The sequence below is a fragment of the Heliangelus exortis genome, chromosome 5 (genome assembly GCF_036169615.1).
Source record: "Heliangelus exortis chromosome 5, bHelExo1.hap1, whole genome shotgun sequence".
Lineage (NCBI taxonomy): Eukaryota > Metazoa > Chordata > Aves > Apodiformes > Trochilidae > Heliangelus > Heliangelus exortis.
In genome coordinates, this window is record NC_092426.1 from 36,967,415 (window position 1) to 36,982,563 (window position 15,149).

Consider the following 15,149-nt stretch of genomic DNA (forward strand, 5'->3'; position numbering starts at 1 on the left):
CCTGTAGACTTATTAATGCCAGAAGCACAATCAGATCTTCTTGTCTGACTTGCAAGATGTCAGACCTGCCATGCAGTTACTTAAATGTTAATCCTGATCTCCTGTGGCTGACCAAAGGCTACCTTGAGGAAAAATGACTCCTCTTCTTTACAAGATACCAGGAATGCTGAAGTTACATTGCATAGAAGTATGTTCTAGTGGCTGATCAACTTCCAGCAATAAGTATGCACCTTGTATGCAGTCCTAGTTAAGACTGAGGCATTAGTTAAGACTGAGCCCAGACGTTAGTTCTTGTTAAAACTTCTCCTATTAACTTAAAATCCATTGCACCACCACTGTCTCTTCATTGGTCAGTTTTATAAAGTACACCACAGTTACATCAAAGTCATCTTTTCATCAAACCAGTAGATTCAGCTCTTCAAAATCTCATTATATATATAAAAAAATCTTTATTTTCTACACCCAGCTGCAGCTTTGTTCATACACTCCTTCCAACCCTTCACCATCCCTTTATAAAATGCAGACTCCACATTTCCCTATATTGCTCTACACAGAGATGAACACTGCCTCCTTATTCTTATATCCTTACATATAAACTTCTTCCCAGGTTCTTTACACAGAATCCAGTTGTTCTCATTCACCATAAGAGACTTTTGTTGAGCTGCTTGTCTCCTAAAAGCTACTGAGTTCCAGATTTCCACACTGCAATCTGCCCTTTCATAAAGAGGAATAAACTGTAATACAATTTTTTCATTCCTTTAATCGTAACTCCACACTCCAATTGTGTTAGAATTAGTTGTGCATAATCAAACCAGTTTATCAAAGAGGTCAGATTCTTCTTTTGATTGCCCTGTCCTCAGTATTACTCAGAACTTCATCAATCTTTGTTCTACTGCAAAAATCTACTGGCTAGTCATGGTGTCATGCTTATATTCACTTATCACTCCTCCACTTGTATCCAAATCACTCCTCAAAATGTTGGACAGAGTTCAAGACCAGTAAACCCTTTAAAATTCCTCAGAAGAGACCTTTCTGCTTTTCTCACTGAGGCCTAATTCTGAAAGAAGCTAGCTAACAAATCTTAACCTTAGCAATATATAATTTGTTTTCATGTTTTGTATAACAAAACCTTGCCACCTTTGAAAAGAAATTATAAATTTGAAAACTGCTGTTGAAAGATAGACCAAAATCTGCCTTATTAAAAATGGTCTGTGTTCTACTGAATGGCTTCCAGAAGGTAGCTCAGGCCTTACCAAAACTGCTCATCACTTTACAGGTAACCTCATGCTAACCCCAGATTTATTTTGCTGTCACATTGCATCACTGTCCCATGCACCCTGCTGGTGGAATGCATTGTAGTTCCTTGAAAATCTTTTTAAGATTTATTGCATTCTGATCATTGAAAGACATGTCGCTCCAGCACCTGGCTTGCAAGATCTGTGCATCCATAGGAGCAGCACACTTCAGTTTGGGCAGTATATTGGCATTATATCTATTACATTAGAAAATTAGATTAGAAAAGATTAGAAAATTAGAGCAGAATTTCAGTGAATAATCAAAATATAAGAAACACTTTCACAAAGCTTAACAGAAAGACACTTGGAAAACATAGAAAAGGAAATGCACTGCTAAAGCTCCAAACAGCTTTTCTGTCCTTTTATTTCCCAGCTATAGAGTTCTTAATCTCTTCATTAAACCATATTGGTGGGCAAGCAATTCTTACACAGTCCAGGTAGGTCCCTTATTTCTGGCTTTACAGAAAGGATTGGAGGCATCATTTTTACTCTAAATATCCCCAGGTGTTTCTCTACATATATATATATACACACACAGCAGATAAACACACACATTTGGGATAGGACTGGGTGGAACCATCTACTGTCCAGACAGTAAATTCTACTACTTAATGACTGTCCTGAGGCTAATTACATGTCATCAATCTTTTTTTGGGAAAACACTCCTTTGTGTGGCAGAGTGGAGTATAACTGCTTTGCATGCTGAACGTTGCATTTCATAAAAACATGAATATATTAAAAAAAGCTGTACAAAACATATGAAACATAAATGAGAAGAAAGTATGTCACTTGGAACTAACTCCTGCCTCAAAACAAGCATTGCTGTTAACAGCTTCAGGGGTGATGGAGCCTTTGGTGTGTCTGACTGCCAGCCTGTATTTTGAGGAACAACAAGAGAACCAAGAGTGGTAATATATGATAATAGATTTTCAGTTAACCCACCCCTTATCACAACCTTCTTGCTACTTTACAGAATTAACACAATATTATCTTTCAATCTGCAGCATGCCAGGAATTAACACCATAACTGAGCTGCAGGCAGCCAAGGATCGTCCCAGGCAACACTTCTGGAACTAACTGGTAAGATTATCCCCATGCTGTCTTAATTTGTGTTGTATGGGTAGTGTAGTGAAGCCAGTTCCTAATATTCATTGATGAAACATGAAGTTTCTTCATTCTCAACATAGAACACAAGGGGTTTATTGGCACTCCTGATTTAGTAATTATTTTGCTATTTCTATGAAGTCATATGTTTAGACCTTTGACAGGAGTTTGCTGTCTCCTCATACACATTTCCTTATTATTTGTGTATATGCAGATACATAGATATGTTTCCTACTGCCTCCCTTGGAAATCATGTTTATTCCTCTATTCTCTCAGTTATGATTTCCTTTGGAAGCTTTCTATGTGTATTGCTTTTTCACATCCAGCTGCTGCCTTGTTATCACCTCTGGAAGAGGCCAGGCCTGTAGCCAAAGCTGTGAAACTGGGATAGCTCCTACACAGCTCACACTGCTGAGTTTTCCTCAGCTGCAACAGGAACAGATATTTATGCAAGCAGAGACATCTTTTAGCCTACCCTGACCTTCCCTTTGTTTATTAACATGAAACTGCAATACTGAGCCTCCAAAGTAATACAGATTCCTCATTGTCAAGCACAGAAGTTTTTTTTTACTGACCTTGTCATTGTCTTGGACCTGTGGGAATAGAAGGAATAATTAATTTTCTTTTCACATCATATCTGGGCAATGTGATCTAATTGAGTAGGTTGCAGTCATGACAGCACACACAGGGTCAAAATATCAAAACCATGGGACCAAAATATCAAAGCCATGTGAGTGTTGCATGCAATAGCTGTTTAGATAGGTTTCCAAGTGCTTTAGTAACATATTCATCCTCAGGAACATATTCATCCCTTCCATTTGCTACAATGGATATTCAGCAACATTTGCCAGGACAAATTCATCTTTCTTTAATGTGTGCTTTCTTGACCTGGCCCAAGAGTCACACTTGTCTTTGATGTCTGGGAGTTTTAGTACAGGGTGATGTTGCAATGGTGATTTAATTTAGTGTGTAATGGGATGTACTTACACAGCTGCCTATCTCGATCTGCTGGAGAATGCTGCTTTCCTCATGCATTTCTGAAACACTTCCTGAAGATGTTTTGCAATTGTCTCTTTAAAGTCTTTCCATGTGGAGCTAATGTAGTTTTATCTCTGTGATCAGCCCTTTTGTGAGTAAGTGGCCACACTGGATTCCTGCACAGGTTTGTACTTTCTTCAGAGGAGCATGCAGAATGATGGCTGGATTCTTTTGCCTACCAACCCCAAATATTCCCAACTGCAAAGACTTAAGATTCCATGGAAAATGGCTTTGTTTTGTTAGTAGCCTTGTAGAGTCACATGTAGCATCACTGAGACCACACCTCGTGGGTAGCTGGCACGAGGCATGGGTGATAGCTCAGTCTCAGATGGCATAGAATGCCACCTCCAGCTTTGTGGAGTGTCAGTGTGACTCCCCTCAGAGCCTGGGTTATTTAAGGACTGCTTACAAATCCTACCAGGTGCCCTGGAAAGGCTGGCACTCCATCTTCCCTGTGACAACACATGGTATATAGGGCAAAATCCATTTCCATGCACACCTCTTCAGATTGCACAATGGGTAACAAGGCTTGAAGTCAACATGTCAATGGGAACATGGCTTCTGCAGATGTGGAGAGATAGTGGATACAAGAGCATCTGCAAAAGCCAGGCCTTTCTGCCTCTGGTGGTTTAACCCCAGAACCAAGAAACCCCCTCAAAGCTGCTTATTCACTCCCCTCCAGTGAGATGGGGAAGAGAATCAGAAGGGCAAAAGTGAAAAACTCATGGGTTGAGATAAAGACAGTTTGATAGGTAAAGCAAAAGCCACACATGCAGGCAAAGCCAAACAAGGAATTAATTCAGTGCTTCCCATCAGCAGGCAGGTGCTCAGCCATCTCCAGGGCAGCAGGGCTCCATCAATAATTACTTGGTATTGGGAAGACAAATGACATAAAGCAAATGTCCCCTATTTTCTTCTTCTTCCTCCAGCTTTATACACTGAGCACGACTTCATATGCTATAGAATATCCCCTTAGTAAGCTGGGGTCAGCTGTCCCAGCTGTGTCTCCTCCTAACTCCTTGTGTACTCCCAGCTTGCTCACTGGTGGGATGGAATGGAGTGAGAAGCAGAAAAGGCTTTGGCTGTGTGAGCAATAACCAAAATGTCTCTGCATTAATCAACACCATTTTCAGCACCAAGCCAAAGCATTACCCCATAGAAGCTCCTACAAAGAAAATCAACCCTATCCCAGCTGCAACCAGCACACTCATGCAAGAAAGAGCCACCAGGATTTCACCACTGCAAGATTAGGTGGAGTGAGGGCATCACCTAACCCTGGGCTGCTTCTTCCTCTTCAGCCTGCAAGTGGGTTGGGAAGTGTCCACGTTGCCTGGCAGCCTTTCCACAACTGGGTACAACCATCCAAAGGATCTCCTTTTCCCATATCCTGTGTTTTCTCATCAGCCACCTGCCCTGGGTTTTGGAGAAGAAGGGAGCTGTGTCTTTTAGGGCAGAATCTCCAAGCTGTGTCTTTTAGAGCAGAATCTCCAAGCTGTTTCTGTCCCTCTCACTTAATTAGGAGGAGAGGGACTTCATTCTCTTACAGTATTGTATCATCTGTGGGCTCTGGACTCCCAGCAAACTGTCTCGCCCTCAAAGAATATGAAAAAAACCCAAAAAACCAAAGAAAACGAGAGAAAATTTTTTTAATTTCATCATATCAAAACCTGAGCCATTGCCACACTGACCAGGCTGAAAAGGCAATGTCCTCAGAGGTGCCATGGTCACCTTCACACTGAGGATGTAAAAGGGATCCTGCTCATCCACTGGGAAGGCTTTGAGGAACTGCCAGAATCAGTGGCAAACCTGTCACCTGTGTTGGGGTCCCCTGATCCTCCCTGGGACTCTCAAATAACAGGGTTTCCTCCCCTAGTCAGAAAATGCACTCTGGTGACCAATAGTTTTATGCATGGACCAGATTCTTGTAAAACACTTTATTCCTTGGGGTTGACTGCAATTAAATTTAAATTTAAAGGTGACAGTAGCAAATGATGTCCCACGTGTTAGACAAGAAAAGGAAAGTCAAAGGCATATCCTACCACTGCTTGCTGATTTTATTAAGATAAAGATACCATTAACTTACTAGCTCAAAAGTTTTGAAGCCAGTTATTTCAGAATAAGTTGCTTCAGCAGTCTCAGTGTCTCTTAGTGTTTGATGGAAGACTATGGTGATGCTGACAAGAACCAGGATCCTGTGCAGGGCATGCTTTACAAATAGAAAGAGTAATTTAGGAGCTTTATGCATCAGCTCAGTAGTAAAAAAAGTTATGACTTATGAACAGACACAGGTGTCCTCCAAGTCAGATGTATCAGAAGAGAGGTTATGTTCTATGAAAGAATAACCAGACCAAATAACAAGTCTGAGCTACTGTCAGTACTTGCCCAGGACAGTAAGTACTTTTCAGATGGTTTCTGAAATATTTTCTGAATTTATTTCTGAGTGGGTAAAGTTAGTACATATGTAACAACAAATATCTATACCTGTATTTGTCACAGAGAGAAGCATACAGAGCCCTCCTAAAAGCAGTATAATGCTCCTGGTGGACAGAAACACCCCTTTTTCTGTAGGTGTAACTTTATAGCCCAATTTTTCTCAATCCATTTTGCTTCTCCTGTCCTAATGTGCTCATATTTGAATTATGAGTGTATAAATGTACACCCTTCTCATTATGACCAGTGTATTTATCCTACTAAAACAGGGGACATTATGGGTCACCAGCAGCAACAATGTGGCTCAGGAAAAGTTTCACAGCCATATTAAAGCCTGACTCTTGGGAATTATTTTCACTCTTGTTGTTTTCATGGACATTGTGATGATCTCTCAATTGTTGAGATGAACTAGAACTTTTTTTTGCTTCTATTCAGGTGGGCCATGATGTGTTATAACTTTTAATATGCCTGAAGCAGCATATGGCTCTGAGTCATATCAGCTACATACTCCTGTAGCTCTGGGAGTAGAAGATGGCTGCTTCTAGTAAAGATACTAACCAGGAGTAAACCTGGGCTTTCAGGGAAGCTGGACCCTCCTTTTCTCCCATGTTCAGAAAGGTGGCCTGGGAAATCTGAGGGAAAGGTGTCCTGAAGCATGGGGGCTCAGGGCATTGCCAGGGAGTGAGGCAAAAAACCCCAAGATATCCATGAGACACAAGGGAGGGTCTGTAGGCTGCAGAGGAGCTGGGAAGGATGGGGAAGAGGCTGAAGGGGGTCATCATTGGGAATGGTTGAGAAGGGTCAAAAGAAAATGTAAAATCCAGCTGATATTTTATTTAACAAACCTTTGAGCCATTCACTCTGATCCAGCCCATGTCTTTGAGCATCACTGTCAACGTTTTAGACCACATTGATTGTTGTTTTAGACATCAGACTTGTCTGGAAAAAGAAAAAATATTACAGAAAAAAGCCTCAGTTGGCACCATTTCATGACTGAGCAACTGTGGGTGATCTGCATCTCACCACTAGCCCACCAGCTGACAGACAAGCCCCCAAATTGCTTTAAATTTGGTTATCTAAGGGGGGGCCAGCATAGGTTTTGTGCTCCTTGAGCTGCACTAAATGTCCTGTTTGACCTGTGGGGAATGCATAATCTTCAGAAAGTTGTAACTATCCTCTCCTCTCTGTCCTTCCCTCAGATCATAGGATGATTTGGGATGGAAGGGACCTTAAACATAATCTATTTCCAGCCCCTCTTCATGGGCAGACACACCTCCTGCTAGATCAGGCTGCTCAAAGCCCCATCCAACCTGGGCTTGAACTCTTCCAGGGATGAGGCAACAACAGGCTCCCTGGGCAACTTGTTCCAATGTGTCACCATGATCCCAGTAAAGAATTTCTTCCTAATACCTAACCTAAACCTGCCTTCTTCTAGTTCAAAGCCATTGCCCTTTGCCCTTCTATCACTACCTGCCCTTGCATGAAGTCTCTCTCCAGCTTTCTTGCAGGACACCTTCAGGTACTGGAAGGCACTGATGTGCCAAATACATCCCAGATGCTTATGAAGCAGCTGCTGAACTTCCACAGATTGCAGTCTGAGGTTTCATAGAATCTTTCAGGTTGGGAAAGACCCTTGGAGTCACCAAGTCCAACCATCATCCCTACTCTACAAAGATCTCCCCTAAACCATATCCCCCAACACCACATCTAAATGACCCTTAAACACATCCAGGGATGGTGACCCAACCACCTCCCTGGGCAGCCTATTCCAGTGCCTGACCACTCTTTCTGTGATTTTTTTTTTTTTCCTAATGTCCAGTCTAAACCTGCCCTGCTGCATTTTGAAGCCATTTCCCTCTTGTTCTGTTGCCAGTCACCTGTGAGAAGAGACCAGCACCAACCTCTCTACAGTGTCCTTTCAGGTAGTTATAGAAAGCAATCTGGTCTCTCCATGGAAGACCCAACTTCATATTTCTCTCTGTTATTTCTCTCTTAATACTCCAGGGCACAACTTGTGCTTTATTAGCAGCAATCCAGAACTGTCCTGTTCATGATCACTGGGGCTCAAGGTGACTCCAAACTGGACTATGTCAGGAAGTACTGGTGCAGTTGCAGCATTGTATTTTGCATTCTCTGCCACCCTGGTTATCACAAAGCCTCTACTTTATTAATTGAAAGAATCCATGAGAAGATTTTTTTTATATATATGCTAATAGATCTTTTGCCCAAGGGTGTTTTGCAGCTTCACATTGTGACAGGGTGAATCACATGTTAACCACAGAACCAAGTTCCTCCATGTCAACTTCCCTCAGCATCAGAAACTTTGGAAACAAGTGATTAAAGAGGATATGTATACTCATTACTCAGAGTGGGATTTGCCTCACCTACCTTCAGCCATTCAGAATTTAGGTGTCAAGTATGACCTGGACATTTAGGCTTCTCCAGAATAATCCAATACAGAAGGGACCAGTCACTACTTGCTTTTGCTCTGCTGGCTTTTTCCTCCAGTTAGTACCCAGGGCATGCAGGCAGTGAGCTTTGTCTAGAAGTCTAAATTTTAGATTATTAATTTAGATCACTTAATTTATCATACATTCATAAAAATGGTTTTGGTTGGAAGGAACCACATAGTTCCAACCTCCCTGCTATGCAGAGGGACAGCTTCCTCTAGACCAGGTTGTTCAAAGCCCCATCCAACCTGGCCTCAAACACTTCCAGGGAGGAGGCATCCACAGCCTCCCTGGGCAACCTGTTCCAGCCTGTATTTGTGACTGGAATTGCCCCAACCCTGGTGTAGGACCTTCCTGAGCTTCGTGAGCTTGGCATGAGGCCACCTCTCAAGCCTCTCAAGGTCCCTCTTGATGGCCACCCCTCCAGCTGCTGTGTTGACTGCATCCCATATCTGGGTATCATTGGAAAATTTGCTGAGGGTGCACCCAATTCCATCATCCTTGCTGCCAACAAGGATGTTATAGAGCACTGGTCCCAGTACTGAGCCCTGAGAAATGCCACTTGGGTGAGGCCAAGCCAAACCTAAGTGCACACCATGTGAAGAGGCCATGTTTGCCTCAAAGTGAACAGTGGTTCAGAGTGAAAAGCAACTTGAACTTGGAATTAATTTAGGGAATTCAAAACCAGTGCCAGCTTTGGGTCAAAGGTACCTTTGGCTTGAGCTTAAGGAACAGATATTTCATACTGGGAAGGCTGGAGTCAGGAATGAAGAGTCAGTTGTTGGGCAACAGGTAACTCTTAGTCACCCTAAGGTCACTTCTAAGGGATGCTGGTGGCTTCTTCCCCCCCTTCTCATTTCCTTTTGTCTTGAAACCAAAGGTGCAATATGAGCCACGTAAATGAAACGTGACTCTCATGCAAAAACCCCTTAGACACCTGTTAGGTTCTGTAGATTGCAGAGATAAGAGCTGGAGCTGATAACTTTTTGTGGGGCTCAACTGCAATTGTAACTAAAAAGTTCTTATTCCTCTGTCGTGGTGCTTCACCTCTAGCAGGCACTTCAGCCAAGGAGACAGATAGGCTGTAAAAAAAGAAATAGAGAATAAGTGTGGTTTTATATGTACAGTTACTTTTCTCTAAACTGTTTCTAGTCACCCTTTTGTACAGAAAAAAGTAAGGTTAGGATATCTATATATATATAAGGATTATAAGCATATATATATATGTGTATATATATATTTATATATATAAGGATTATAAACATTTTTATTTTACAGAAGTGCAGGTGCTCATTTAAAACCAAGCATTAGCCAGAGAGGGGAAGAAGCTTGGGACTATCCTTTGGCCATTGCTGTAGTTTATCTAATTCTAGTTCCAGTTAAGTAGCTCCCATTCCAACAAAAAGCTGCAATACAATGAAGGTGAGAAAACAGCAAACCATTCACTTGCACTAAGTGATAAACAAATGGGTTTGCTTAATTAAAAAAAAAATAATCAGAAATCTGTAGGCATAAAATTAAGCCTAAAAAATCCAACTTTGGAAATGATGGAATATGAGATAGGCAAAATATCTTAACTTGTTCTCCTTGTAACACCAGCTTTTCATATTGATTCCCCTGTGCATAGAAGAAAAGTGTGGAATGAGACTGCTGGAAGTGATTGGGTTTGTGTCTGGTTTCTGTCAGTCAAGGTGCAACATTCATTGCCACAGACTGGCTGTGATTTCATACTCATGCAGAGCTCTCATCATGCTTTGTCATCCTATTAATCTCAAGTCCTTTCATGAGCACTACTTTTAATCATTTGGGAGGATTTTCAATAGAAATGGATGTGTGCCTAGTAATGCTTGCATAATAGATTGGAAAATTAAACCAATGAGCTTCCTAGAGATGTGCTGGACAAATAAAGATCCTCATGGGATTAAAAAAAAGTCCTAAAATGTATAGGATCAGTCCACTAAATTACAATAATCTCCTAGGAATGTTCAGCCAGCTGGTGATTTGAATAAAGTTACTCGGAAGTCTAAATGGTTTTACAACAGAAAATGTCAGTTTTGAACCAGGGGATACAAAAAACTAAGATCTCTTAAAACATAGTTATTTTAACTGGCTGACATGTTTCACAGTTTTTCCAGGTGACAGGTTTGTTTGCCATGAAAATTTGTTAAGATGGCTAATGTATTAAATGTAAATTCCAGAAATAAGTAAAACATTTTAAATGGAGAAGTGATATGTTGTGGTTTAGAGAGCTCAGAAATTGTGTTTATCAAATTCCTCCCTTGTCTCCTTTCTTTTGAAGTAGAGCACTAAAATGAAAACACACACAGATGCCCAAATTATGGTGCAACAGCACTTTTCAGGGAAAAATATTCCTTTAGAAGAATTTTATCTTCATACATAAATGTCTTCTAATTATTTTCCTCATTTTTTATTATTGTTTTATATCATGAAAGCCATAGTGCATGGAATCTGGGGAGTTTGCATGGAGACAAGATGAAGATTTGGCTATTTTTACCATTAATTTAGATTATTACCATAGGGGTATCTTTCATAGGTGATTTCTATCAGATCATCAGTCGTGTTACCCCTGTTATTACATTTCTAGGAGCCTCCAGGTGGGCACAATTTGGTCTCTCAGCCACAAGACCTGCAGATATGAACCTTCCCATCTTACATCAGACTGCTCTTTGGAAAAGTGGGTGGGAAATTTTCCTGTTTCAGAAATCACGGAGGGGTGGAGCTCTGACTCAAGGTAACAAAACACCTGTTCAGCAACTTCTGACACTCTTCAAGGCTGTAAATATGTTCCAGGAGGCACCAGCAACCGTGGAGCCCAATATCCAGGTGCCATCCACAGCACCTGCTTCCAATGCAGCAGCAATCCCAATGGCATCAAGCTCTGCCTTCCCTCAGGTAAGTGGAAAACAGAGGCAGCCTGGCAAAACCTTCAAGTGTTTGATTTGGATTTGTCCCCAGACTTTAAACAGGTCAAGTCCACTCTTGCCTGTTGGACATGAACCTCCAAGAAAACAAGGATGTCCTTCCTTGGCTTTTCACAGCAATGAGAACATGGAGTAAACACCTTTCCATATGGCACAGGAGCAGCTGCCACTTTATTAACCACACACAGTGAGGAGGTGTGAATTGCCTATTTCCACAATATCAAGTTGAGGAGTTGAAATAAGTAGAAAATGTGGTCTTCACTCTCTTTTTTTGTTCCTTGTTCTGCCTTTATCCACAGCATTCGAGCAGCAAAAGAAGCCCCTTGGAAAATGAAGAAAGAAAACAGATGATGGGCTCTGTAGCCCCAAGCAACACTGATGCTAAGGTACCAGTTTCAGAAAACTAAAAACAGGGGGGACTAAATCAATATTTCTTGGGGGAAGAGTAGGAATTTTTTTTTTTAATTTGGTTATTAAAAATTCACGTGCTTATTTAGAAACAGGAACACTTATTAAAAGAAAATTTTCTTTAGGTGAAATGACTGCATTCCATTTATTTTTTTTCTTCTATTCCTCTATCTATTTACACACTGGCTTTTTTTCATGGTTTTATTTCTTAGTAAAATTCTTTAGGGAAAAATGTTCATAGCTTACTGTTAAAATGGGACTGCCTTTGGCCTTCTTTTAATGCCATTTATCTTTTCTGACTTTATTAGAGTTTTAGGCCAGCATGAATGGGCAACTCTGTCAGTGTTGCAAAGTCAAAGCACGGTGGTTGGCAGTCTTTTGAGTTTTGGTCATTAATACCAGTTTCCAGCACAAATGTCCATTTTGAGCATGGTGCAACTCACCACAGCAAAAGAACAACTCTAACAATATTTACAGGGCCTGTGACAGAGATTTATTTGCATCAAAACCCTATCAGCTGTATCAGAGATGAGTTTTGTCTTCATGGTCGCTGAGCTTGCAGCCAACTCCACTTTGTGTCAATCTTCCTCAAAGTAAAACCTGGTGGCTCCAACCAAAAAGCTGTCCTTCTTTTGGTGATATATCTTAAATGATGTGTGATTCCAGTGCCTATAGCTCGTGGGGAACCTCCATGCTCAATTTCTTGTTTGTGCAACCAGCCTTCCAAACCAATAGAAAACTACCAAGAGAATTTTACTTACACACGGCACAATCTTATCAAACAGATTGATCAAACTGATCTCTTGTCAGTAGCATTCTGGCAGTTCCTACAGATGGAAATTAGTGACAAACTGCCAGTGGGGTGTGAACTTGATGTAAAGTAGGAAAACAAAACCTGACATGGCATTTAGGTGTCAGTAATTTGCTCTGTGAGTGCGCCCTAAAGCTCTGTATGGGAATGCACTAAAGCAGGAAAAGAAACTCCTGGGCAGTGCAATGAACTGAACTCTGTAACATTTAAAAAATTATTTCCTGCCTTTATATGGAAGCTGTGTTTTGGTTTAGAATGCTCCTGGCTAAAAGCATCCAACCCTTCTTTGCCACTAAGGTGGTTACATGTGTATAGAGATTATTAGAATTGAGCACATGTTTTTGAATGGGCATAAAGTAATATACAAAAAATCCTGTGACCATAAACCTCTGCATATGGGGACTATGGGACCCTCTCTACTGTTTTAATTTGTCATCCTTGTCATTTTTTTCTCCCTATCAAACGAACCTCCAAAAGATCTCTTTGCCATCCACAGGTGTTTGACAACCAAGGCACTCTCAGACACTTATTTGCCTCTTGGCTTTTGAATCTCTCTTCACTCCTCTGTAACACAGCTTGGCAGAAAACTGGCATTAAAGGTACAGACTTGTGCAAGCTGGCCAATTGCTCTCGTTGGCACTGGGTTTCCTAGGCAGCTTTCAGTAACTCCCTTGATGTTTGCAAGCCAGGACTTGCCATATGCAACAGGACAATATTCATTAGGAGAGAGGAGTTACAAAGGATAACATGCTCAGAGCTGATCTTGAGTCCCTTAATGCTGCTGCTCAAATACTTGCCCAAGTACTTGCTTCAGTTTGGGAGGATTTTGTGTAGCTGTCTCATAAACTGAATAGTCACTGGTCTGGGTTTAGAAAAACATGTCCAGGGGCTGCACCTGGAATTTAGCTGTGCTGCCTACTTGTGGTGCAAAACCAAGTATGCTACTTTTTCAGGAAAATAAAAACCTTGTGAAACCTCCTTCATATTTTAAAATGGACAAGAGCATCAAGAGAGCTGTTTCAGGGAGCCCCAAATTAACAGTTTGCCTTCTAGCACCTTACACATGAGAACAGGAAAGATGAAACATACTAAAGGAAGATCATAAATAGTTGTGAGCAAGGTAGCCCATAATTACAGTAAATTTAGAAAATTCAACACTGGATATTATCTGTTACTGTATCACCTTATGAAGAATAATTTGTTACTTCCCAAAATGGAAAAAAAAAAAAAACAAAAAAAAAGTCTTTTCCCTGGCAGATTGCCAGCTAAAAATAATTAGTTGTTTCATCATCTGTGCATACACACACTCATGCAAAGAGCAAGAAACCAGGAAGCATAATCTCAGTTCAAGATGAGTAGCATTAGTGTAGGGCAGGGATGCTCAACAAAGGATTCTGATGGACAAAAAAAAAATCAAAAGCCAGAGAAAAACTAGGAGAAATGTAATCAGTTTTTTATCCATTTAAGCCATACATGGGAAGAGATGCACGTTCCTTAAAACTTTTTCACAAAACTAGAAAAAGCCATGATGTTACCAAGGGCCCTCTCTCTGGCAAAGGTCCCTGTGGCTGAAGTGTCTCATCCAAGTTTTCTTTTGGCAGGGGAAATAGTGAAACCTTGAAGGAAGGATGCTCACTCTGACCACCCCTCTCTCTGTACAGCTGGGACCTGACTGGCTCCCCCTTCTCTGCCACCAGACACTTTTGCTGAACGCATCTCCCAGCTTCACTTCCCTCTGTGTTCATTCCTTGACTCTCTTTTTCCATTCTTCCTCTTGTGGTCTTTGTTCCATGGATGAAAGCTCTAGCTTGCTGCCTGGCAGAACTTGGACTTCTTGGGCAACGTTTTGGTGAGGTTTTCTCCTGGCACACAGTTCCTATGCACATCACAGGGGCTTTTCCCTTACACACCTCCTCCTAAGAGCTCTCCCCCAGGAGGTGAGAAATGATTCTTGCTTCTCAATCAAATTTCTAATCTGTACATTACAGCTGATTTGGCACATGGCCCTGTTTTTCCCTTAGCAAGCCTTCCAGTTTAAATAATAAACTCCTGGGCTTTGCACCAAGCCATCTTCCTGTGACACCAAATATTTTAATCTGCTTTCTCACAGTGATTCCACATGAAATTAAGTGCTTCAGCCCTTGCATAATCTTTGACACTATCTTATCTGTGTAATACCTCACTATTCTTTATGGAAACACCAGGTATCTTCTATTGTCTGGGATAGTTTTTTTCCTGCCTAACACAGCCCTCCAGTACTTGAAGTCTCTTATCAGTTTGTCTCCATTTTCATGCAAAGTATAAAGTTCTTCTGGTGTATCTTTCACATTTTTCACTCAGGAGTGTGCTTGGACACAGCCAGTGCTTGGATTTCTGGCTGAAGGACTGGGGACATTAAATAAGGCTAAAAGAGCACTAGCACTACATGCAATTCCTTTAACTCTTCCCTTTCTTTCTCCTGATTTTTTGCTGAAGTTTTTATGGTTTTCTCTACTTTGAGTACTGTTATTGAGAAAGGTATAGAAACAAATGGGCAAACACAAAGACTGTTTACTCTTGAATAACAAAAGAAAGTTGAGGAATGAAGAAATAGAGTTATTCCTTGCTAATGAGAATGGGGTGGTCTAACAATAATGGTTGAAATGGTTGTGTGGAGCTGGCTCAGCCTGGA

General features: G+C 41.1%; 1 protein-coding gene across 1 annotated transcript in view; it reads left to right on the forward strand.

The window, feature by feature from the left end:
* The first annotated feature begins 11,119 nt into the window (after positions 1-11,119).
* LOC139796517 (cytosolic phospholipase A2 epsilon-like) overlaps positions 11,120-15,149 on the forward strand; it is a 38,371-nt gene continuing 34,341 nt past the window's right edge. Inside the window, exons 1-2 of the mRNA XM_071744663.1 lie at positions 11,120-11,230; positions 11,559-11,645. Of these exons, the coding sequence (XP_071600764.1) occupies positions 11,120-11,230; positions 11,559-11,645 (198 nt within the window). The remainder of the gene's footprint in view (positions 11,231-11,558; positions 11,646-15,149) is intronic.